General features: G+C 50.5%; 2 gene segments (V, D, J or C); both read left to right on the plus strand.

Annotated features, from left to right (window-relative positions):
- LOC129542721 (immunoglobulin lambda variable 2-18-like) overlaps positions 1-25,076 on the plus strand; it is a 56,572-nt gene that overhangs the window by 24,875 nt on the left and 6,621 nt on the right.
- Positions 15,499-18,524, plus strand: LOC148774924 (immunoglobulin lambda variable 3-21-like). The segment is given in 2 exon segments: positions 15,499-15,602; positions 15,923-18,524. Coding segments are annotated over 2 exon segments (414 nt in total).

Consider the following 25,076-nt stretch of genomic DNA (forward strand, 5'->3'; position numbering starts at 1 on the left):
GCCCTGTTAATTAATCACCACCTAACCACCTCCCAAAGGCTTCACCTCCCAACTACACCTGGGACATTAGGTTTTCAGTATATGAATCTCAGGGGGACACAAACATTCAAACCATAGCACAGAGGTTGTTCAGAAGTGAAAGTGTGAGTCCCTTAGTCATTTCTGACTGTTTGCAATCCCATGGTAGTTTGCCAGGTTCCTCTGTCCAGGGGATTCTCCAGGCAAGATTACTGAAGTGGGTAGCCATTCCCTTCTCCAGGGGATCTTCCCAACCCAGGGATCGAACCTGGGTCTCCTACCTAGCAGGCAGATCCTTTACCATCTGAGCCTCCAAGAAAGCCAATTTAGAAGTATGTTCTTTAATTTTTAAATATTTGAGAACATTGTCAGATAGCTTCCTCATCTTCCTATTGTTGATTTCTAGTTTAAATTCACTGTGGCAAACATAATTTTTATTATTTGATTTTTTAAAAGTTACTGAGGGAGTTCCCCGGTGGCCTAGTGATTAGGATTCTGGTCTTTTGCTGCCACAGTCTGGGTTCAGTCCCTAGCTGAGGAACTGAGATACTTCTAGCCATGCATAGCCAAAAACAAAAAATTACTGAGAATTTTTTTTAAATCCCAGAATATGGTCTATTTTAGTGAGTGTTTCATAGGCACTAGAAAAAATTGTGCATCTTGCCGATGTTGGCCACATGTTCTGTAAATGTCAGGTCAAGTTGGATGTGTTCCTAGTCTCTTACGGCACGAACAATTTTTTATGTGTGCTATTTATTAGCAAAAAAAGAATTGTTATCATTTCTGTAGACTTGTCAATTTCCGCTTATAGTTCTATCAATTTTTGCTTCTTGTGTTTTATTTAAATTTTTGTTAATATATGCATATACGTTGAGAATTTGTCAACTTGAACTTAGCTCATTAATACTTATGAACTTTATCCTTGATAATACTCCTTGCTCTGAAGTTTGTTTTGTTAGATATGAACATAGCTACTTAGGTTTTCTATGATCAGTTTTGTATTTTATAGCCTTTTCCCATCTTTTTACTTTTAAACTATCTGTGCCTTTATGATGTAAAGGAGTTTTTACAGTCAACATATAATTCCTCAGATTGTCTAATTTATATGAAACTACCTTTAACTAGCACTTTCTTCTGTCATTTTCAGTCTCTTGTTAAGACTATGCAGTGGATGTTTTATTTTAGATATTAATGTTGCAGTTTTGTGACTTAATTTGGTTATTTTCAACATTTTCTATTTCTCTCTGGCATTCTCTATTCACTTGAGCATATTTTCCTTTATAGTGTCAAGTATAGTTAAAAAGCTGTTTTAAAATCTTTCGTGATTTTGTTATATTGGTTATCTCTGGGTGTGTCTCCATTGATTGCCTTTTATTTGAACATTGGTCACATGTTCTTATTTCTTCACATTCTTGGTAATTTTGGATTATATCCTGGACATTGCTAATGATATGGTGTACAGGTTTTGGTTTCTCTTATGTCCCTCTTGAGAATATTGAACATTTTATCAGACAATTTTACTGACTCTACTACAATTTTACAGAACTCTAATGACAAACTCCTTGTGTTGCCTGAAGCATCAGTTCAGTTCAGCTTAGTCGCTCAGTCGTGTCCGACTCTTTGCGACCCCATGGACTGCAGCACGCTAGGCCTCCTTGTCCATTACCAACTCCTGGAGTTTACTCAGACTCATGTCCATTGAGTCCGTGATGCCATCCAACCATCTTATCCAGTAGATGAAGAAGTAGAAACCTAGTTTACTTCTTCTAGCCTTAATTGGGCTGCTTGAAGCCTTCCGCATACCTATGTAGTTCAAGAATCTGACAGAGGTTTAAGCAAAACTGCTGTGCAGAATATAGTCTCCTCCCTGGCCCTCTCCTTTCTGGGACTTGCTCTTCAATTTCTAGCTTGTGTGGTCCCCCTGAAACTTGTGCTCTGATCATTCACGCCTCTAGGACTGTGAATTTTCTGGCCAAGCTTTAGCCACCCCATCCGGCATAAACTAGGGTTTGCTCTCAGGTAAGCAAACTGAGAAAAATGAGAAGCGTAGCCCACACCACGCCTTCCTTCCGAGAGTGGGCTGCTATCAAGTTTCCTCCTATTTTTGTTTGTTCTCCAGTGCGTTTAGGTAGTTGTTGTATTTTCTCCAGAGTTCATTGTTGTTTGTTGAAGAATATTTGGCCCAGTAAGAGCTACTCCTCCATTACCAGAAATCAGAATTCCATTTCTCTGGCTTGGATTCATTTAGTATACAAATACGATGGTTTATCTTTTGTCCGTCATTGACAATTTTTCTATTTATTCTCAAAGATAAATCAGATCTTTCAGGAGTCTATTCTTAACTACTCAAAATGACTTAGTATCATCTCCAAATATAAATATTTTGCTTTGTTGTCTCTATTCAAAGTTATTTATTAATTCATGCAGTCTTTACAGAACTCTCTTATTCACCCATTTCTATTCTAATATAATTAATTTATATTATTTGCTTCTTGTCTCTAGACCCTTTATAAGATAAAACAGACTCTTTACTACAGCCTGATCAGATTTTGAAATTAGCTCGTGTAAAACTTTGTCAAATGGCTTTTGAAATTCTCAGTGGACTATATCAACCAATTGCTTATGGTTATGTCTTTTTATTTCTTTAAGGACAACAATAATTTATCCACAACATATTTTTAAATGTTTTGTTAGAGAGTCATGTTGCCTCATATGTTAAGAGTTTAATAGTCCAATCCTTTATTAATTATAACTTAATATCAGCTTGTCTAGCATAGAAATGTGATGCAATTTTAAATTCTTGGATTCTTTCTGGATTTTTTTTAATTAATATCACATTTGTGATTTTCTAGTCTTGTGACATGGAAATCATAACGAGTCAAAATTTACATTTTGGCTACTCATCCCTGATTTTATAGCTCAGTGACTTTAAGAATGCCATCTGATATTGGTGATTTAAGCTAACTTTATTTTGCTAATAACAGCTAATGCTTATTGTGTATGCCTTAGATGCTAGACAACGTTCTCAGTGTATGACCTCATCTTGTCCTCCAATTACCCCATAAACTGCCTTCAATTCCATCTGCCGATATAACCTGTTGGAGCACATCCAAAGTATTGACCACCATTTGATCTAATGTTTCTGAACTTTTCAAATGAGAGGAAGTGTTGGAACAGTGCATCAACTTTCTCAGTAAGCCTTCAAAACACGAGATTTCCTGACCTGTTTTTTAGACGGCTTCGCGCATGCTCTTTTCCACGTAGCTAAGTCGCTTCAGTCGTGTCTGACTCTGTGCGACTCCATGGACTGTAGCCCACCAGGTTTCTCTGTCCATGGGATTCTCCAGCTAAGAATACTGGAGTGGGTTGTCATGCCCTTCTCCAGGGGATCTTCCTGACTCAGAGATTGAACCCACATCTCTTACATCTTCTGAGTTGGCTGGTAGATTCTTTACCACTAGAGCCAAGTGGGAAGCCCCAAACTGGTTCTACAAGAATAATATATTTTCAGTAGCCATGTATGGATGTGAGAGTTGTACCAAAAAGAAAGCTGAGCACCGAAGAATTGATGGCTTTTAACTGTGGTGTTGGAGAAGACTCTTGAGAGTCCCTTGAACTGCAAGGATATCAAACCAGTCAATCCTAAAGGAAATCAGTCCTGACTAGTCATTGAAAGGACTGATGCTGAAGCTGAAACTCCAAAACCTGGCCACCTGATTCGAAGAACTGACTCTTGGAAAAGACCCTGATGCTGGGGAAGACTGAAGGCAGGAGGAGAAGGGACGACAGAGGATGAGGTGGTAGGGAGGCCTGGCGTGCTGCAGTCTGTGGGACCCCAAAGAGTCAGACACGACTGAATGACTGAAATGAACTGAACTGAAGATTTCCAGGTTCCCGCGCTCACCTTGGTTAGCAGGTCTCTCTGATCCAGCATTTCTCAGCTAAGACTCCTTGTGACTCCTGGCTGCAGAATCTTCTGCAAAAGTCCCACAGAGAGGAGTGTGATCACTGTACACAGGAGGACCGTGGTTCTCTAGTGTGAGAAATGCTAACTCAGCCCTCCACAGGGCCCTGAATGTACCTGAGACAGTAATTAGTCCCGCTCGGAAATCAGAGCTCTACTAGAGGCAGCTCGTGGGGTAGCCAGCAGGGGGCAGCAGAGCGCGGCCAGGAGCAGCAGGTCAGAGGCTGGGCTGCCCGAGGAGGGCTTCAGGGGAACCAGCCCTGCGGGTCCACAGGTGTCCAAGGGTCAGCGCTTGGCAGGAAGTCAGGACTGGACAGGCCATCCCCTCAGGACTAGTGACCACCTCTGAGGGTCACATCCACAGTGAACCCCAGGACACCCAGGGCAAGGGGCACCAGGACGCTGCCAGGCTGACCGCCCCGCTGGGGAGTCCAGGGGAGACCACAGGCCAGGGGCGTTGGGACAGTGGTCATGAAGTCAGACACAGGGAAGGTGACAGTGAGCTCAGTCCCTGAGGATAGGTCAGATGTGCAGACGTGAGAAGCCGTGGACGGACAAGGGCTGATGGTGTGGTGCCCCTGCCTCTCAGTGAGGGGCCCCAGGGGGTGAATTTGCATAAACCCAAACCCTCACTGCCCCCTCAGAGCTCTGAGAGGGGATAAAGGGGCTCGTGGAGCGCAGAGCTGCTGCGGGCTCAGAGGCAGAGCTCAGGGCGCGTCCACCATGGCCTGGACCCGTCTCCTGCTGCCCCTCCTCACTCTCTGCTCAGGTGTGGACCCCGGGCTTGGCCCCCCGGCCCTGGTCCCACACCCAGGCCTGGGCCTGCCCCAAACCCAGAGCTCAGCCCAGACACAGCCTCAGGGAGGCGCCCTTCTCACTCACTGAGGGGGTCCTTCCTTCCCACCCCTCTCCCTCCTCTCTTCCAGGCTCCGTGGTCTCCTATGAGCTGACCCAGCCGACTTCAGTGTCCGTGGCCTTGGGACAGACGGCCAAGATCACCTGCTCGGGGGACCTGCTGGATGAACAATATACTCAGTGGTACCAGCAGAAGCCAGGCCAGGCCCCCGTGATGGTCATTTATAAAGACAGTGAGCGGCGCTCAGGGATCCCTGACCGGTTCTCTGGCTCCAGCTCAGGCCAAACAGCCATCTTGACCATCAGCGGTGCCCGGGCTGAGGACGAGGCTGACTATTACTGTCAGTCAGCTGACAGCAGTGGTGATGCTCACAGTGACGCAGACAGACGGGGAAGTGAGACGCAAACCCTCCCGTCCTGCTCACGCTCTCCTCCAGCCCCGGGAGGACTGTGGACGCAGCAGGGACAGGCCTGGCCCGGCTCCCCCAGGTCTGAGCCCCAGGCGGCCCCTCCTCCCGGCCCTCCGGGCAGGCTCAGCTCAGGGCGTCAGCAGTGATGACGGGCTGACGGGACCCTGGTGTTGATGTGGGGAGACGGGGCCTGAGTGACAGCACAGTCACACCCATCTGATCACGGTCCCTGGGGCTCTCTCTGTGACGGCCTTGTCTAGGCCATCGCCACGTCTCTGTGGCCCTCATGTCCTGACCTAATTCCCAAAACTGCCCTGTGAAGTCTGGGGTTCTGATGGAAGACCCAGTGCTGTGGGCACCATCGAATCCCCAGACCCCGAGTCAGCCCTGAGTGCCCTGCCTGCCGCCACAGGACCCAGTGCCAGCTCCCTGCGCGCCTGTGGGTTCTAGAATGCTGCCCCTTCACAATCAGTCCTCTCCTAGGGGATTCACTTCATCAGTCTTGTGGAGACCTGCTCCACTAGAGATGCCCTTGCAGGGCCTGCAGGGCCAGAGCCTCCAGGAGGACCCCAAAACCTCAGCCACAACCTGGGCAGGTCAGAGCCTCCTCCCCTGAGTCTGGCCTCTGGAACCCCTCCTGACAGCCGGGCCCCAGCTGTCCTTCTCTGAGTGCACGTCCAGGGGAAGCTGTGACCACCCAGGGGAGACCACAGAGGAGGCCAGCCCCCAGGGGTCAGCTGGGCTCCCGTCCTGCCCTCTGACCCCCAGGTTAGGACCCAGCCCTCTGTCCCCAGGAATGCAGCCACCAGCTCTGAAAGCCCGACTCAGACCACGTGCTCATCCCGGCTCTGACTCTGGCCAGGAGACACCTTAGGGGATCCTTGGAGACGAGCTCTGTCCCTCCCGAGCAGCTCTGAGTGCTCCTGGGGCCGCTCCACTGCCAGGGAGCAGGTGTCCCTCCAGCTGCTCAGTTCCAGGCAGGAAGCCCCACTCAGGTCTGGACCTGCAGATCCAGGTGGGGCCGGGCGGGGTCCGTCCTGAGTGGCGCCTCCGCAGGGATTTCAGACAGACACTCAGACACTGTGTCCAGGATCACGGTCCCCGACCACCAGCAGGGCCAGGCTGGGGTCAGGGGGGCTGACCACACAGCTCCAGGTCACAGCCACGAGCTCTGGAGACACAGCTCTGTCCCCGGCCTGGCTCAGATTCTCCCCGGCTTCAGGACACACCCGCGGAATTGGGTTGCGGATTAACCCTGGCCTCTCTCTCTCTCACTCCCCCTCCTCCCCTTCCCGCCCCTTCCCACAGTGTCTTCCCCTCTGTCTCCTGCCGCCTCCCCTGCTCCTCTCCTCTCCTTTCCTTTCTCTCCCTCTCTCTCTCCCTCATCAGGTGTTTGGATTTCTCCCCATGGATTATATTCAATTTAAATTTTCCATTATATTTGTATTGTCCACTAAACACAGATGGACAACTTGAGAGTTGCCAGTTAAGTTTTATTTGGGGCAAAATGAGGACTTCAGCCCAGGAGGCAGCATCTCAGAGAGCTCTGAGACGTATCTGGGGCAGCGGGGAAAAGCCAGTATATACGGTTTTGGTGAAGGAGGAGTGCAATACCATGAAGCACTCGTTTTACAAAAGGTTTCTTGTTAGTCATGAGGATCTGAAGTCACCATGAAGGCAGGTAGTGCTTCTCTAGACATAAAGAGATGCAGGGATGGAGATCATAAAGTCTGTTCCTCAGAAGAACTGTACAAAAAGATCTTCACGACCCAGATAATCACGGTGGCGTGATCACTCACCAGAGCCAGACATCCTGGAATGTGAAGTCAGGGGGGCCTTAGGAAGCATCACTGCAAACAAAGCTAATGGAGGTGATGGAATTCCAGTTGAGCTATTTCAAATCCTGAAAGATGATGCTGTTAAAGTGATGCACTCAATATGCCAGCAAATTTGGAAAACTCAGCAGTGGCCACAGGCCTGGAAAAGGTCAGTTTTCATTCGAATCCCAAAGAAAGGCAATGCCAAAGAATGCTCAAACTACCACACAATTGCACTCATCTCACACGCTAGCAAAGTAGTGCCCAAAATTCTCCAAGCCAGGCTTCAGCAATATGTGAACTGTGAACTTCCAGGTGTTCAAGCTGGGTTCAGAAAAGGCAGAGGAACCAGAGATCAAACTGCCAACATCCGCTGGATCATCAAAAAAGCAAGAGAGTTCCAGAAATGCATCTACTTCTGCATTATCGACTATGCCAAAGCCTTTGACTGTGTGGATCACCACAAACTGTGGAAAATTCTTAAAGAGAAGGAAATACCAGATCACCTGACCTGCCGCTTTAATCTGTATGCATGTCAGGAAGCAACAGTTAGAACTGGACATGGAACAACAGACTGGTTCCAAATAAGAAAAGGAGTAAGTCAAGGCTGTATGTTGTCACCCAGCTTATTTAACTTATATGCAGGGTACATCATGAGGAACGCTGGGCTGGAAGAAGCACAAGCTGGAATCAAGATTCTCAGGAGAAATATCAATAACCCAGATATGCAAATGACACCACCCTTATGGCAGAAAGTGAAGAACTAAAGAGCTTCTTGATGAAAGTGAAAAAGGAGAGTGAAAAAGTTGGCTTAAAGTTCAACATTTAGAAAACTAAGATCATGGCATCTGGTCCCATCACTTCATGGCAAATAGATGGGGAAACAATGACAGACTAACTTTGGGGGCTCCAAAATCACTGCAGATGGTGACTGCAGCCATGAATTTAAATGACGCTTGCTCTTTGGAAGAAAATTTAAGACCAACCTAGACAGCATATTAAAAAGCATAGACATTACTTTGCCAACAAAGTTTCGTCTAGTCAAAGCTTTGGTTTTTCTAGTATTCATGTACGGATGTGAGAGCTGGACTATACAGAAAGCTGAGAGCCAAGGGATTGATGCTTTTGAACTGTGGTGTTGGAGAAGACTCTTGAGAGTCTCTTGACCAGCAAGGAGATCCAACCAGTCCATCCTAAAGGAAATCAGTCCTGAATCTTCATTGGAAGGACTGATGCTGAAGCTGAAACTCCAATACTTTGATTGCCTGATGTGAAGAACTGACTCACTGGAAAAGACCCTGATGCTGGGAAAGATTGAGGACAGGAGGAGAAGGGGACGACAGAGGATGAGATGGTTGGATGGCATCACGGACTCAATGGACATGAGTTTGAGCAAGCTCTGGGAGTTGGTGATGGACAGGGAGCCTGGCGTGCTGCAGTCCATGGGGTGGCATAGAGTCGGACATGTCTGAGGGACTGAACAGAACTGAAGAGAATAATTACACTCACGCTCAGGATAGCTCAGTTGGTAAAAAAATATCTGCCTGCAATGAAGGAGACACCATTTCGATTCCTGGGTCGGGAAGGTCCCCTGGAGAAGGGAAAGGCTACCCACTCTAGTATTCTGTCCTGGAGAATTCCATGGACTGTATAGTCCGTGGGGTCGCAAAGAGTCAGACAGGACTGAGGGACTGAACTGAACTGAAGACAGTAATTACAGTCTTGCTGAGAAATCAGAGCTCTACTAGAGGCAGCTCGTGGGGTAGCCAGCAGGGGGCAGCAGAGTGCGGCCAGGAGCAGCAGGTCAGAGGCTGGGCTGCCCGAGGAGGGCTTCAGGGGAACCAGCCCTGCGGGTCCACAGGTGTCCAAGGATCAGCGCTTGGCAGGAAGTCAGGACTGGACAGGCCATCCCCTCAGGACACACAGGACACCCAGGGCAAAGGGCACCGTCCATGCCTCAGTCCTCAGCCAGGACGCTGCCAGGCTGATCGCCCCGCTGGGGAGTCCAGGAGAGACCACAGGCCAGGGGCGTTGGGACAGTGGTCATGTAGTCAGACACAGGGAAGGTGACAGTGACCTCAGTCCCTGAGGACAAGTCTGATGTGCAGACGTGAGTCGCCGTGGAGGAAGCTGGGGACAGACAAGGGCTGATGGTGTGGTGCCCCTGCCTCTCAGTGAGGGCCCCAGGGGGTGAATTTGCATAAACCCAAACCCTCACTGCCCCCTCAGAGCTCTGAGAGGGGATAAAGGGGCTCGTGGAGTGCAGCGCTGCTGCGGGCTCAGAGGCAGAGCTCAGGGCGCGTCCACCATGGCCTGGACCCGTCTCCTGCTGCCCCTCCTCACTCTCTGCTCAGGTGTGGCCCCCAGGCTCGGCCCCTCAAGGGACCAGGGCTCAGGCTGGCCCTGAACGTCAGCTCAGCACAGGGGCCGCTGCAGGGGGCATGGGGTCCTGGTGGGGAGACCCTCGTCCTCACACTCCGCTTGCTCTCCTCTCTTCTAGGTCACCTGGCTTCTTCTCAGCTGACTCAGCCGCCTGCCGTGTCCGTGTCCTTGGGACAGACGGCCAGGATCACCTGCCAGGGAGACGACTTAGAAAGCTATTATGCTCACTGGTACCAGCAGAAGCCGGGCCAGGCCCCTGTGCTGGTCACTTATGGTGATAGCAACCTGGCCTCAGGGATCCCTGACCGGTTCTCTGGCTCCAAATCAGACACCACGGCCACCCTGACCATCAGCGGGGCCCAGGCAGAGGACGAGGCCGACTATTACTGTCAGTCATATGATAGCAGTGGTGATGCTCACAGTGACACAGACAGACGGGGAAGTGAGACGCAAACCCTCCCGTCCTGCTCATACTCTCCTCCAGCCCCGGGAGGACTGTAGACACAGCAGGGACAGGCCTGGCCCGGCTCCCCCAGGTCTGAGCCCCCAGGCTGCCCGTCCTCCTGGCCCTTTGACATGCTCTGCACAGGGGGGTCAGGAATGGATTTAGAGTTCCCAGGACCAGGCTCCATGGTGCTTTCTTGACAATAGTGTGAAATGTAGAACTCGGGTCTCATTTAAAGACAGGCAAAGGAAGAGACATATGTCCAATGTGGTGTTCTTATTTTCTTTTTAAAAGAAAGACTTGATATTTTTTAATATGGGGGGGTTTTAGTTGAGTAAAAATACATTTGAAAGGTTAGCAACAAATGGGAAGGTCTCAGGAGCGCTCGCTCCACCATCAGGAGCTGGAAAGAAGTGAAAGCAAAGCAAGGAATTCTCGTGATGACCAGAGGGCAGGAGCAGGGAGCTGCGGAGACTGCCTGCTGTTTGTGACTGGCCATCTCTGGATTTCTTAGCAAGGAGGCATTGCACTCGTGTCTTGGTTTGCTAACTAATTCTTACTATTGTTTAGCTGCAAGGTCAGGTCCGACTATTTGCAACCCATGGACTGCAGCCTGCCAGCTCCTCTGTTCATGGAATTTTGCAGGCAGGAATACTGGAGGTGGTAGCCATTTCCTTCACCATGGGATCTTCCCAACCCAAGAATGGAACTCGAGTCGCCTCCCGTGCATGGGGCCTGCTGCCTAGCACGCAGATATTTGACCTCTGAGCCACCAGGGAGGACAGATGGTAATTATACCAACCATCGAAAGAGGAATTAGACACTAATCTTTATCAAAATCTTTCAGACGGTAGAGGAGGAAGGATACTCTCTAGTTTATTCCATAAAGTTGGAATTACACTTACCAATAAAGACATTACAAGAAAAGAAAGCGAAGCCCCAAATGCCTTATAAACATACAAGAAAAAATCTTTTAATATATTAGCCAACTTAATAAAAAAAAAATGTATCAAAAGTCCAAGTGACAGTCACCCCAGGAATGCAAGTGTGGTTCAACCTAAGACAGTCATGAGTATACCACCGAAACAAATTAAAGAGAAAAAAAATTAAATATCACAAATGGTACAGAAAAAGATTTGACAATATCAAACATCTTTTCATGACCAAAAGAAAAAGAGAAACAAAACACCAGAAAATTCTGTGTAGAAAGAATATATCTCAACCCAATGAAGGGCATTTATGAAAAACGCACAACATATATCACACTCCATGTGAAAGACTGAAAGCTTTCCCCGCTGCCATTGAACTCTGTCCTGGAAATTCTAGTCACAGCAGCTGAGCAAGAGAAAGAAATAATGGCCATCTAAACCGGGAGGAAGAGATCAAAGGGTCTCTATTCTCTGGGCGCACAATACAATATAGACAAATTCCGAAAGTCCACAAAAACTTACTAGAGCTCATAATGAATTCAGAAATGAATCAGGGCTCAAGATTCAGATGCAAAACTCATCTGGGTTTTGATGCACCAACAAACAATTCCATTAACAATAGTATCCAAGGAATTAATTTAACTTAGGAGAGAAAAGGCCTGTTTACAGAGAGCTGTAAAACATTTGGTGATGATATTAAATCAGGAGCAGATCATATAGAAAGACAGTTTGTGTTTTGGAGACTGAATGTCATAAAGGTGGCCTCAGGGACGCCTCAGGCGGAACCCTGAGCCTCCTTCTCCAAACAGGTCTGCTCATCACTTTACAGGTAACCTGAGACCCTAAAGCTTGACACTGAGGCAGTCTGAGGGCATGAAGGGAGCAGCAGCTCCTCCCATGGGACCAACAGTCACGGCCCAGGGAATGACCACCTGGGCAGCGGGTTCTGAATCTGCACCTGGACAGATGCTTCCTGGCCCCTCAGCAGCCAGGGCCGAGTGGCCACCAGGGGGCAGCAGAGAGGCACCCCACCCCGCACCTGGGGATGAGGAGGCCCGGGCATCAGGTCCCCACGCAGGGGCTGGGAGCCCACACCTCACACCTGAAGGACAGGGGCCGGCTCTCTGTGGTGTCAGCCCGTCAGCATGCACAGACTCCACCCTCTTCGCTTGCATCGACAGCCTCTGTCCTTCCTGGAGGACAAGCTCCGCCTTCCCTGTCTCTCCCCAGGGGGCTGGAGCCGACAGTTTTCTCTTGTCTGCTCCAGGAACACAGAGCCAAAAGATTTATTTGTCTTAATTAGAAAAACTATTTCTATTCCTGCGTTTCCCCAGTAACGAAGGCAACTTTTAAAAATGCATTTCCGGGACTTCCCTGGTGGTCCAGTGGCTAGACTCTGAGCTCCCATTGCACGGGGCCTGTGTTCAATCCCTGCTCAGGAAACGACATCCCACGTGTTGCAAATAAAGATCCTGCATCCACCCACTGCAGACAAATATTTCAGTTCAGTTCAGTTCAGTTCAGTCGCTCAGTCGTGTCCGACTCTCCGCGACCCCATGAATCACAGCACGCCAGGCCTCCCTGTCCAACACCAACTCCCGGAGTACACTCAAACTCATGTCCACAGAGTCGGTGATGCCATCCAGCCATCTCATTCTCCGTCGTCCCCTTCTCCTCCCGCCCCCAACCTTTCCCAGCATCAGAGTCTTTTCCAGTGAGTCAACTCGTCGCATGAGGTGGCCAAAGTATTGGAGTTTCAGCTTTAGCATCAGTCCCTCCAATGAACATCCAGGATTGATCTCCTTTAGAATGGACTGGTTGGATCTCCTTGCAGTATAAGGGACTCTCAAGAGTCTTCTCCAACACCACAGTTCAAAAGCATCGATTCTTCGGCGATCAGCTTTCTTCACAGTCCAACTCTCACATCCATACATGACCACGGGAAAAACCATTGCCTTGACTAGACGGACCTTGGTCGGCAAAGTAATGTCTCTGCTTTTTAATATACTATCAAGGTTGGTCATAACTTTCCTGCCAAGGAGCAAGCGTCTTTTAATTTCATGGCTGCAATCAGCATCTGCAGTGATTTTGGAGCCCAAAAAAACAAAGTCTGACACTGTTTCCATTGTTTTTCCATCTATTTCCCATGAAGTGATGGGACCAGATGCCGTGATCTTTGTTTTCTGAATGTTGAGCTTCAAGCCAACCTTTTCACTCTCCTCTTTCACTTTCATCAAGAGGCTTTTGAGTTCCTCTTCACTTTCTGCCATAAGGGTAGTGTCATCTGCATATCTAAGGTTATTGATATTTCTCCCAGCAATCTTGATTCCAGCTTGTGCTTCTTCCAGCCCAGCGTTCCTCATGATGTACTCTGCATATAAGTTAAATAAGCAAGGTGACAATATACAACCTTGACGTACACCTTTTCCTATTTGGAACCAGTCTGTTGTTCCATGACCGGTTCTAACTGTTGCTTCCTAACCTGCATACAGGTTTCTCAAGAGGCAGGTCAGGTGGTCTGGGATTCCCATCTCTTTCAGAATGTTCCACAGTTTATTGTGATCCACACAGTCAAAGGCTTTGGCATAGTCAATGAAGCAGAAATAGATGTTTTTCTGGAACTCTCTTGCTTTCTCCATGATCCAGCGGATGTTGGCAATTTGATCTCTGGTGCCTCTGCCTTTTCTAAAACCTGCTTGAACATCTGGGAGTTCACGGTTTACATACTGCTGAAGCCTGGCTTGGAGAATTTTGAGCATGACTTTACTAGCGTGTGAGATGAGTGCAATTGTGCGGTAGTTTGAGCATTCTTTGGCATTGCCTTTCTTTGGGATTGGAATGAAGACTGACCTCTTCCAGTCCTGTGGCCACTGCTGAGTTTTCCAAATCTGCTGGCATATTGAGTGCAGCACTTTCACAGCATCATCTTTCAAGACTTGAAATAGCTCAACTGGAATTCCATCACCTCCACTAGCTTTGTTCGTAGTGATGCTTTCTAAGGCCCACTTGACTTCACATTCCAAGATGTCTGGCTCTAGGTCAGTGATCACATTATCGTGACTATCTTGGTCGGGAAGATCTTTTTTGTACAGTTCTTCTGTGTATTCCTGCCACCTCTTCTTAATATCTTCTGCTTCTGTTAGGTCCATACCATTTCTGTCCTTTATCGAGCCCATCTTTGCATGAAAAGTTCCCTTGGAATCTCTAATTTTCTTGAAGAGGTCTCTTGTTTTTCCTATTCTGTTGTTTTCCTCTATTTCTTTGCATTGATCACTGAGGAAGGCTTTCTTATCTCTCCTTGCTATTCTTTGGAACTCTGCATTCAGATGCTTATATCTTTCCTTTTCTCCTTTGCTTTTCGCCTCTCTTCTTTTTACAGCTATTTGTAAGGCCTCCTCAGACAGCCATTTCGCTCTTTTGCATTTCTTTTCCATGGGGATGGTCTTGGTCCCTGTCTCCTGTACAATGTCACGAACCTCCGTCCAGAGTTCATCAGGCACTCTATCAATCAGATCTAGTCCCTTAAATCTATTTCTCACTTCCACTGCATAATCATAAGGGATTTGATTGAGGTCATATCTGAATGGTCTAGTGGTTTTCCCTACTTTCTTCAATTTAAGTCTGAACTTCGCAATAAGGAGTTCATGATCTGAGCCACAGTCAGCTCCTGGTCTTGTTTTCGCTAACTGTATACAGCTTCTCCATCTTTGGTTGCAAAGAATATAATCAATCTGATTTCGGTGTTGACCATCTGGTGATGTCCATGTGTAGAGTCTTCTCTTGTGTTGTTGGAAGAGGGTGTTTGCTATGACCAGTGCATTCTCTTGACAAAACTCTATTAGCCTTTGCCAATATTTAGTGTGCATATATTTCACATGAGGTGTTTTTATAATTTACAGCCAGTATTCTTATACTTAATCATTCCTTTGAGCACACGGGTCCGTACCACACACGGCGATACTGAGGCCCAGCACCCACCGGCTGCCCAGGACCTCATGGCCAAGGGTGGACACTTACAGGACCTCAGGGGACCTTTAAGAACTCCCCATGCTCTTGGCAGAGGAGCAGTGTTATCCGTGACTCTGTCACTCGGGAGCTGTGTCTGGTCTGGGCCCTGCAGCTGTGCATCACCTGTGGTATGGGCCTGGTGAGGATCACCGTCGGGGGAACCTGAAGGGTCAGAAAAACCTTCCATTAAAAGTCCTGGAGGTGGAGCTAGAACCAGACCCACATGAACTGTACCTAAAAACCATGAAGGATGACACACTTCAAAGTCCTGGATGAAATTAAGGTCCTTCCCCTGAACCAAGATGAAGCAGAAGAAGGACTTGTCTTCCAGGAAACCCCGATGTCTCCGCTGTGATTCTGGCCACATTCATGGTAGGGCCTAGGATCCTTCAGTGCAAAGGCCTCAGGTTTCCTGGAAAATACAGACAGTCTCCACCTCGGAGCTCTCAGTGAGAAGGGCTTCTCTCCCAGGAGGGGGGCCAGGACCCCTCTGGGGTGGAGCTGTCCCCCAGACCCTGAGACCAGCAGATGCAGGAGGAGCCCTGGGCTGAGGGGAGTGTGCAGGGCGGCCCTCCCCGGCCCCTGGGCTGAGCCTCTCTGACCACATGGCGGCAGGCAGCCCCCGGGGCTCGGGCTGATTTGCATCCCCAGCTGCAAGGGGATAAGACTGGCCTGGGAGGAGCCCTGCCCAGCCTGGGCCCGGCAAGCAGACTCCGAGCACCTCCACCATGGCCTGGACACCCCTCCTCCTCGGCCTCCTGGCTCACTGCGCAGGTGAGCCCCAGGGTCCACCCACCCCAGCCCAGGACTCGGGGACAGGCCTGGCCCTGACTCTGAGCTCAGCGGGAGCTGATCACGGGGTCAGGATGCTTCCTTGCCCTGCTGCAGGGTGGGCAGCCGGAGGAGCTGAAATCCCCACTCTGTGCTCCCTGCTGGGTCAGCCCTGAGGGTTGACCCATGGGCCAGGCGGGCTGAGACTGAGGGGAGGGTGTCCCTGGGGGCCAGAGAATCTTTGGCACTTGCTCTGGGGGAGGTGGGGGGATTCTGCTCCTAGGTTCTTCACTTCCAGCCACCTCTCCTTTTCTCTCCTGCAGGCGCCGTGTCCTCCTACGAGCTGACTCAGTCACCCTTCGCGTCAGTGTCCCCGGGACAGACGGCCCGGATCACGTGTGGGGGGAACAGCATTGGAAGAAAAAGTGTTCACTGGTACCAGCAGAAGCCGGGCCAGGCCCCTGTGCTGGTCATCTATGGTGACGATACCCGACCCTCGGGGATCCCTGACCGGTTCACTGGTGCCAACTCGGGGAACACGGCCACTCTGACCATCAGTGGGGCCCGGGCCGAGGACGAGGCCGACTACTACTGTCAGGTGTGGGACAGCAGCAGTGCCCACAGTGACACAGGCAGGCAGGAAGTGAGACACAAATCCCTGCCTGGCCCGGCGCGCTCCGGCCTCCTCTGAGCAGTTGCAGGTCACGCTGAGGCCCGGGCACCCTCTGCGCTCTCAGGGCCTCTGTTCATCCTGCTGAGCAGTGGCAAGTGGGGATTGGGCCCCGAGTCCTGGGGGCTGTCATCAGCACCCTTGAGCCAGAGGGTCCCCCACGCCGGCTGAGTCCTAGGACAGCCGTGTCCCCTCTCCATGCTTGGCCTCTCTCTGTAGTGGTGGGAAGACTCCAGAAACAGGCAGGAAACTGTCAGTCACTGGTGGATGCTGGTGGCCCCTGAGTCAGGCTGCCATCATTGTCAGGCTACCTGATCGTCCAGCACTGAGACCCGGGGCCTCCCTGGGAGGACAGGGTGCTGGCCTGCAGCCCGGCCCCCCACACTGTCACCCCGAACCCTCTAAGAGCCAGGCTCCCCAGGACGCTTGCCCCTTTGTGAGCTGACATCCGAACATTTTCATCAGAACTTCTGTAAAATGCTCACACCTCTCCTTTACATATTTTCCTCAGAAGCTAAAAATGATCACGACTTGCTAGCCACTCTCCTCAACAATTCTTCCAGAACGTCCATCTTTCCTGCTCCTCGGACGTGTTTCCATTCCACGTCTCCTACCACCTTTGCTCTGCTCGTATATTCTTTTTTTTTAATTTTTTTTTATTGGAATATATTTGCGTTACAATGTTGAATTGGCTTCTGTTGTTCAACAGTGTGGATTAGTTTTACATATCCTCAGGAGGGCATGGCAACCGACTCTAGTTTTCTTGCCTTGAGAATCCCATGGACAGAGGAGCTTAACAGGCTACAGTCCATAGGGTCACAAAGAGTTGGACACGACTGAAGCAACTTAGCAAAAGGCAAAGGCAATACGTATATCCCCTCCCTCCGGAGCCTCCCTCCCACCTCACCCCTACTGGGTCATCGCAGAGCACCGCGCTGAGCTTCCAGTGCCTTATAGCAGGTTCCCACTAGCTATCTGTTTCATCCAAGGCAGTGTATATATGTCAGGCCTCCTCTCCCAATCCACCCCACCCTCCCCTTCCCCCTCGGTATCCCCAAAGCTGCTCTGTTAACAATAGCCGAGACATGGAAGCAACCTAAATGCCCAGTGACAGATGAACCTGTAAAGAAGAGGTGGCACACGTTATATTTCGTTGCGCTGAGCAGCTTCAGCTGCTGCTGCTGCTGCTAAGTCACTTCAGTCATGTCCGACTCTATGTGACCCCATAGACAGAAGCCCACCAGGCTCCCCCGTCTCTGGGATTCTCCAGGCAAGAACACCGGAGCGGGCTGCCATTTCCTTCTCCAATGTGTGAAAGTGAAAAGTGAAAGTGAAGTCGCTCAGTCGTGTCCGACCCTTAGCGACCCCACGGACTGCAGCCCACCAGGCTCCTCCATCCATGGGATTTTCTAGGCAAGAGTACTGGAGTGGCTTGCCATTGCCTTCTCTGGCAGCTTCAGCTGCTTGCAACAAATTCTGGTAAATTCTCTTTTCACTTTTATTCTGTTATAAATAGTTTCTAACTTTCCTTGCTATGGCTTCTTAGATACACCCATCATTTAAAAGTGGACATTTCATTTCCAAATACATGAGAATTTTTTTAAGTGTCTTTGATATTAATTGCTCATTTTGATATTCACTTCTCATTTAAATGTTTTCTTCTCTGCAATCATCTTCTATGTTTTTTCGGTCTTCTGATTTCATTGAGGCTTTCAATGGTTAACTCAAAGATCTCTCTTGATAAATGTCACATTGCACTACAAAATATGTGGGTTATTTTCAAATATCTTTTGATATTGATTTCTAACATATTTCCATAGTGATAAGAGAACAGACTGTGATTTCAGTACCTTTAAAGCGTTAAACTTTTGCACCTTGTTTTGTGTCCCTGGATATGTTCCGTTGTCTCCTAGTTTATAGTCTGTGGGAAATTGCGTAGAATGTGGACTCAAGCTGTGGGAAAATTGTGTAAGTGTTAATTACGTTGAGTCGGTTCGCAGGGCTTTTCGGGTCTCACTGTCCTTCTGCTTCTCTGTGTATTCATTCCATTGATTTTTGAGAGCTTGGTGTTGAAACTCCAACTAAAAACCTTGATTTATCTACTTAAAAAAGACTGTCGTGTATAGTGGAACTAGATGGGAACTTGTTCTGTGTTTTCCAAGTCTCATCTAAATGTGTTGCTATACTTTCATCATTTAGAAAACAAGAAAGAAAGAGAAAAATTTAATAAATTTTTTAAAGAGCTGTGGTACATTCATACACTGTGGTCTTGCTCACCCACTGAAAGGGACGAAAGAGGGTCATTGGGAGAGACGTGGGCGGACCTAGATTCCGTCACCCGGAGTGAGGCAAGTCAGAGGGAGAAAAGCAAATATCGTGCATCCGTGCATACCTGTGGGATCCAGAAAAACAGCACAGGTGGCCCTATTTCCAGGGCAGGAGTAGAGATGCAGACGTATCCAATGGACTTATGCTCATGTATTTTCATACCCAAAAATCTTGTTCATAGCGTGCCATACATCTCTGTCAGAACAGTATACATTCATCTAAAACTTTTCAATAGCACTGTGATTTTAAGTGCTAAAAGTTTTCTCCTACCTTGAGTCATTACCCTATTAGTAGCAAAGTTTGACTCAAGCAACATAAATGTATTAAAATCTTTTTTTTACAGTTTATTTACTTATTTTTAGTTTTTGGTTGCCCTGGGTCTTTGTTGCAAGGTGGGCTTTCTCTAACTGTGACCAGCAGGGCTACTCTCTGGCTTCTCAATGTGGAATCGTCTCTTTTCGTGGAGCACAGCTCCTAGGCACTCGGGCTCAGAGGTTGCGGCATGTGGGCTTTGCTGCTCTGTGGCGGGTGGGCCCGTCCCAGACCAGGGATCAGATCCACACTGGCAGGCAGGTGCTTATCCACTGCACCGCCAGGGACGTCCTGAAATCCTTATAAATATCAACTAGTGTTGATTCATGCATCCATCAATTAGTATAATTTCCTTTTACCTCTAGGGGCTTCCCCTGTGGCTCAGCTGGTAAAGAATCTGCCTTCAGTGCAGGAGACCTGGGTTTGATCCCTGGGTTGGGAAGATCCCCTGGAGAAGGGAACAGCTACCCACTCCAGTATTCTGGCCTGGAGGAGCCTGGTAAGCTACAGTCTGTGGGGTCACAAAGCGTCAGACACGACTGAGCGACTTCACCTTCTTTCTTTCCTTCTTTCTTTCCCTCTGGAATGAAGTAGGCCCAGCATTGTCAACAATGCTGTTCTGGCTTTCGTTTCTACAACAAACCTGGAGAAACTTCAGTTCCACAAATAGGAGTTTTGTAATAGAGTGTCACTCCCTGCTATGAACTCCTTCCTAGTTAGGTGCCAAAAATGACTCATGCTGGATGGTCAGAAATTGTTTCTCTGAACAATTTATCAGCTGACAGCTCCATTTCATACTCTTTTGATTTTGCAGAAAGCAAAGCATTGGACAGCATCCGACCTCAAGAGGATTCGAGAGGGGCCTGTTCAATGCACCTCCAGACCATCTGAGAGGAGGGTTCACTGTCCCATCCACTGGGGGAAACCCCACAAGCTGGTCCCACCCCAGAGGCAGCTTTTCAAGAAACCACCTGCTGAGAGGCGTCACCCGGTCACCTGTTCACTTTCTCCGTTTCAGGGGTGAACACAAGGAAGCTTGAGCAGAGCTTCCTGCTTAAATCTTCACTTTAGAGGCCACTTGTAGAAGAAGACGTAGTTTTCAAGACTGAGGAAATTTTAAATATCTGTCACCTCAGTGCTTCCCAGGTGGCACAGTTGGTAAAGAACCCAGCTGCCAATGCAGAGAGACAAGAGACGTGGGTGCCATCCTGGGTTGGGAAGACCCCTTGGAGACACAAGTGGCAGCCCACTCCAGTATTCTTGCCTGGGAAATCCCACGGACAGAGAAGCCTGGCCGGCTGCAGTCAGCGGGGTCGCAAGCGTCGGGCACGACGTAGCATGCCCGCACTGGCCATTGTCGTGCACCTCTGCCAGTCCCGTATCTTATGAGGGAAATGCTTCGTCTTATCACGTGCTCCAAGTCTAGGGTCCCCACCCTCCCGGATCTAAGCCTGAGACCTGAGGTGGAGCTGATGCAATAATAATAGAAATCAGGTGCACAGTGAGCGTAGTTCACTGGGCCAGCCTGAAACCGTCCCCCACCCTCGTCCCTGGAGCCAAAAAAGACTGCTACTTTCAGTGTATGCTTCCTCCAAAACTTGAGGCTGCTGATTTGAAGCGTTTAATCCATGGAAGAGTCTAGTCGTGTGATCTAACCGGCAAAGCTGGTGCTCCCTGCCAAACGACCCATTCCGACCAAGTTCTGTCAGAAACCTTCCCCCTGCGTCAGTACAAACAAGCATGTTAGTGTGCATTTTGAGGAATATCATAAAATCCCTGAAAATGAAACGATGTGTCTGTCTAGTGAAATCAACATTGAAATGATGTATATCTTCTGTGCTCCTTTACCAACGTTTATAAAAGCTCCTTGAAACAAGATAAGTCACCAGGCTACTTATCATTCTTGAGTTAGCAAGAGACACTGTTGGCCACCGTGGATAGTGACAAGTAAACATCGGGGTGTTTAGGTGTTTGGCGTTTAGAAATAATGAAGTAAGAATCAAATATAAATCACCTTGGCATCGTTAGCCATCAGGCAAAGCATTTTCCATGCACAGAACAAGGATTTGAGAATGTGTCGGTCTGAACCACCGTCCCGGGGTCCCAGGAGGACTCACCGAGCTGACAGTTGCCAGAGCAACAGTTAAGGGAGCAGCAGCTGCCGCAAAATCACCACCTGTCAAAGTAGGGTCTCCTCATGACAGGAGTGTGCCCCTCCCGGGTGTCGGTCCAAACCTTCGGAAAGTACCTGGAAAATAAGTGCTACCCACCAGATATTAGTATAAACCCACCTGGCGGGGAGAGGCAGGCGCTGCTGGCCCAGGAAGTGTCCCAAAACTCAGTCGTCAAGGTAAATAATATTTTGGGGCCTCCCTGGCAGTCCAGTGGTTAGGACTCGGCACCCTCACTGCCAAGTGCACTGGTTCAATCCCTGGTCAGGGAACCAAGATCCCACATGTCACAAGACACGGCCAAATTTTAAAAAGAAAAAAGAGAGATTTAATGCTCTGTGCCTCTGTTCCCTCATCTGCAGAAGGGAGTGCTGGGTGGGGGAGTCTGTGATGTCTCCAGAAGCCGAAGGATTCTCTCCCCATTTGCTGAAAGAGAGCTCGGGGTGGGGGGAGCTTCTGCACCCCTAGGATCACCAGAGAAGCCGGGGTCTTCAGCGGTGACTGGACACGACCACTACGCTCCAGGGGAGGTGGGCAGGGGCGGGGGCACAGAGGAGCAAGAGGCCCTGGAGAGGTGTCCATCGAGCAGGGCCGCTGGACCCAGACATCTCTGAGCGGCTGGAGTCTACTCTAAGCCATGCTCAGCCCAGGCAGAGTGTAGGGCAGGCCTGAGTGGAGTGGCCAGAGCTGCAGTTGCATGGGCTGGGAAGGCCCTGCCCGTCCCCCGAGGATCCCCCGGGGTCTAGGCAGACTCGGATTTCCAACCACAGCCCCCACAGGAGGATGTGGTCTGCGGTGGAGTCAGCCCAGAGGCCTGGGCAGGTGCAGGGTGGGGAAGCGGGGCAGCTGGAGTCACCTGCCGAGTTCAGGGACAGTCCCTTTTTCCCCCCCGAAACCTGGGGCTGTCCCGGGAGCCACCGCAGCCTCCAGGCCCTGGGCAGTGGGGGAGTGTCATACCCACATGGGCTTGCTGGGAAGAAGCAGCTTCCGCCTGGGACCCCGGGGATAGGGGTGGGGGCAACCCCCGAGATCTGAGGAGCGCAGGTCCCAGGCTGGGGTGAGCAAAGCACCACGGTGGGGAGAAGTTGGACAGGATCGGGGCCCCTAGGGGCTCCCCCGTACCTACATGGCAGCTGTTAGGGCACCTGCACCCCATTGCTGTTCAGTGCTGGCCAGTGTCCAAGGCCAGGGATGTGTGTGTGTGTGTGTGTGTGTGTGTGTGTGTGTGTGCACGCAGTCCAGCCTCAGCACTGGACCAGGCAGCCTGGGATTCCTCCAAAACTGCTTTATGAGTTTGGTCAAACCATGAGGTTCTGATCGCCGCCATCCACTTTGCCCCCTCCTGCCCCACTCATCACCGTCGTTATTGTCATTATTGGGAGCTGTGGAGGGTCTGGGAGGTCATCCTGCCTGCCACCTAAACTGTGAGGCTGCTGCAATTGCACTGACGCAGGCAGACCCGAGATGCTGGGCCGGACACAAAGGCCGGCTTGTCACTCAGCCAGAGCGGCGGTCAGGCCATAAGCATCGTCCAAGCAGTGGTTCTCTGAGCCCGATGGGGTGATGCAAAGGAGCCAGGATACACCTGCACGTCCAAGTTGGGGGACCCCAAGTCTGTTATGCTGGACAGTCAGCACGTTCAGCTCCAGAAGGAGACACCAGCTCTAACTTCCAGGGTTCCTCATTCCACAAACATCCAAAGACAATCCATAGCAAAGGCAATCCATGCCTTTGCTCCTAAGACGTGCAGAAACGCAGAGATCCACAGACACTGTCTCCCAGCATCCTATCTATGTGAAGGAACTGAAGTCCCAGGCTGTGCGTCTGGTACCACATCCCATGGAACAGGCTGGACTGATTTTCACCAAATGCAGTAGGAACGTTAAGGAGTATCAGCCTCAAAATATGAGGGCCAGACATGTCTGAAAGGTCCCTTCCAGAAAAGTGCTTTTGGGGTCCTTCCCCAGAGTTGCTGAAACAGAGAACCAGGAGGGCTGCAGAGCTGGACTTAAGTGGACCTAAGCAACTGGATCATAAAGGTCCATCTAGTCAAAGTGATGGTTTTTCCAGTGGTCATGTATGGATGTGAGAGTTGGACCATAGAGAAAGCTGAGCGCAGAAGAATTGATGCTTTTGAACTGTGATGTCGGAGAAGACTCTTGAGAGTCCCTTGGACTGCAAGGAGATCCAACCAGTCCATCCTAAAGGAGATCAGTCCTCAGTGTTCATTGGAAGGACTGATGTTGAAGCTGAAACTCCAGTACTTTGGCCACCTGATGTGAGGAGCTGACTCACTGGAAAAGCCCCTGATGCTGGAAAAGACTGAAGGCGGGAGGAGACGGGGACGACAGAGAATGAGATGGCTGGATGGCATCACCGACTCGATGGATGTGAGCTTGAGTGAGCTCTGGGCTTTGGTGATGGACAGGGAGGCCTGGCGTGCTGCGGTCCATGGGGTCGCGGAGAGTCGGACAGGACTGTATGAATGACAGAACTGGGGCAACTGGAAAGCCGGAGGGGAGGCGCTGGCTGTGATGAGCGGGAGCGTGCAACCTGCCACGTGGAGTTCTTCCTACACCCAGAGTCCTGACGGCCCCGGGACCCAGCCCTCCACGGTCTCTCCAGGGTCACGAGACACCCTCGCAGAGCAGCGAAGCAGAACAGAGCTGGTGGGCGGGCTTTAGTGAGACGCCCCTGAGCCCTGGAACCACAGCAGAGCAGTTGGCAGAGGCCCCACTGGGAGAGGCTCCCCGGGCGAGACCCCACCAGTACCAGCCCTAGACCCTGGGGGAAGGGGTGGTGCTGGGGGCAGGGACAGAAGGCCCAGGCAGAGGACGGGCCCCATGGGACGGGGCGCACCAAGATGGCTCCTGCCAGCAAGGGGAAGTGGGGACGCTTTCGACCCCCTCCAAGAAGGAGCCCACACCAGCGCCTCTCCCCAAATTGCCCTGGGCCCTGGGGATACATGAGGCCCAGGCCAGGCCAGGGGGCCCATGAGGCCCCCAGGGGTCAGCATGGTGTCCCTGGCCTCTCATCCTGTGGGCGCCCACGGCCTGCCGCCCCTGACAGCGGCACCTTGGAGCACAGCCCCCCAAATGGAAGCCCTGGCAGGAAAGAGCCCGTGGAGCCTGTGGGACAGGTAAGGGGCCGGGGGAGTCGTGGTGCAGGGAAGTGGGGCTTTCCTTCGATGGGACCCAGGGGTGAATGACCGCAGGGGCGGGGAACGAGAAGGGAAAACCTGCTAGAGAAAAGGGGCCTGAGCAGACAGTGGCTTTACTTAGAGCGCTGACACTTGGTCCAGTGTGCCTTTGTTGCGTTGGTTTTTATTTTTTAATACTGTATTGAAATACTATTTATCTCATGGAGTTTTTGGTGCCCCTGGACACCCATGGCTGGTGTCCCGCTTGCCTCACCCCAGCCCTCTGTGCGGGGCAGACACAGCGCAACGGGGGCAGGACGTACCCAGAAGGCACTGACCATCTGGGGGGGCAGTGGCCCCAGGCAGGTCTGCCTTCTTCCCCTTCTCATAGGCGGGGACAGAGGTCCAGAGAGGCGAGGCAAGCTGCCCAAGGTCACACAGCACGCAGGCGCAGTCCCAGGACTCTAGAAATCCCGGGACCAGACAGGCATCAGAGTGTCCTGTGTTTTAAGAAAACGGTCCCAAGAGAAGGAGCAAGTCTGCAAGGCATCCAGAGAAGGAAGCAAGGGCTCGACTCGGTCTCCCCTGAGGAGGTCAGCTCCTCAGCGAGGTTCCTAGGTGTCTAATGGGGCCAAGCCTGACCAAGGGGCCACACCCAGGTGTGGGGCACTGACCTGGGATGGGCGTGCTCCAGGCAAAGGGAGTAGGGAGGCCGAGGAGGAGAGAGGGGTGCACAGGCCTGCAGGGAGCTTCCAGAGCTGGGAAGAGCAGGGTGCAGACCATGGGGGTCTTGTCCACCCCATCCTTTATCCTGGCATCCAGGGCAGGCACTGAGGGATTTAAGTGCAGGGCTGTCA

This window comes from Moschus berezovskii, chromosome 19, assembly GCF_049115385.1.
Source record: "Moschus berezovskii isolate FMDL1 chromosome 19, NW_MosBer_1.0, whole genome shotgun sequence".
NCBI lineage: Eukaryota > Metazoa > Chordata > Mammalia > Artiodactyla > Moschidae > Moschus > Moschus berezovskii.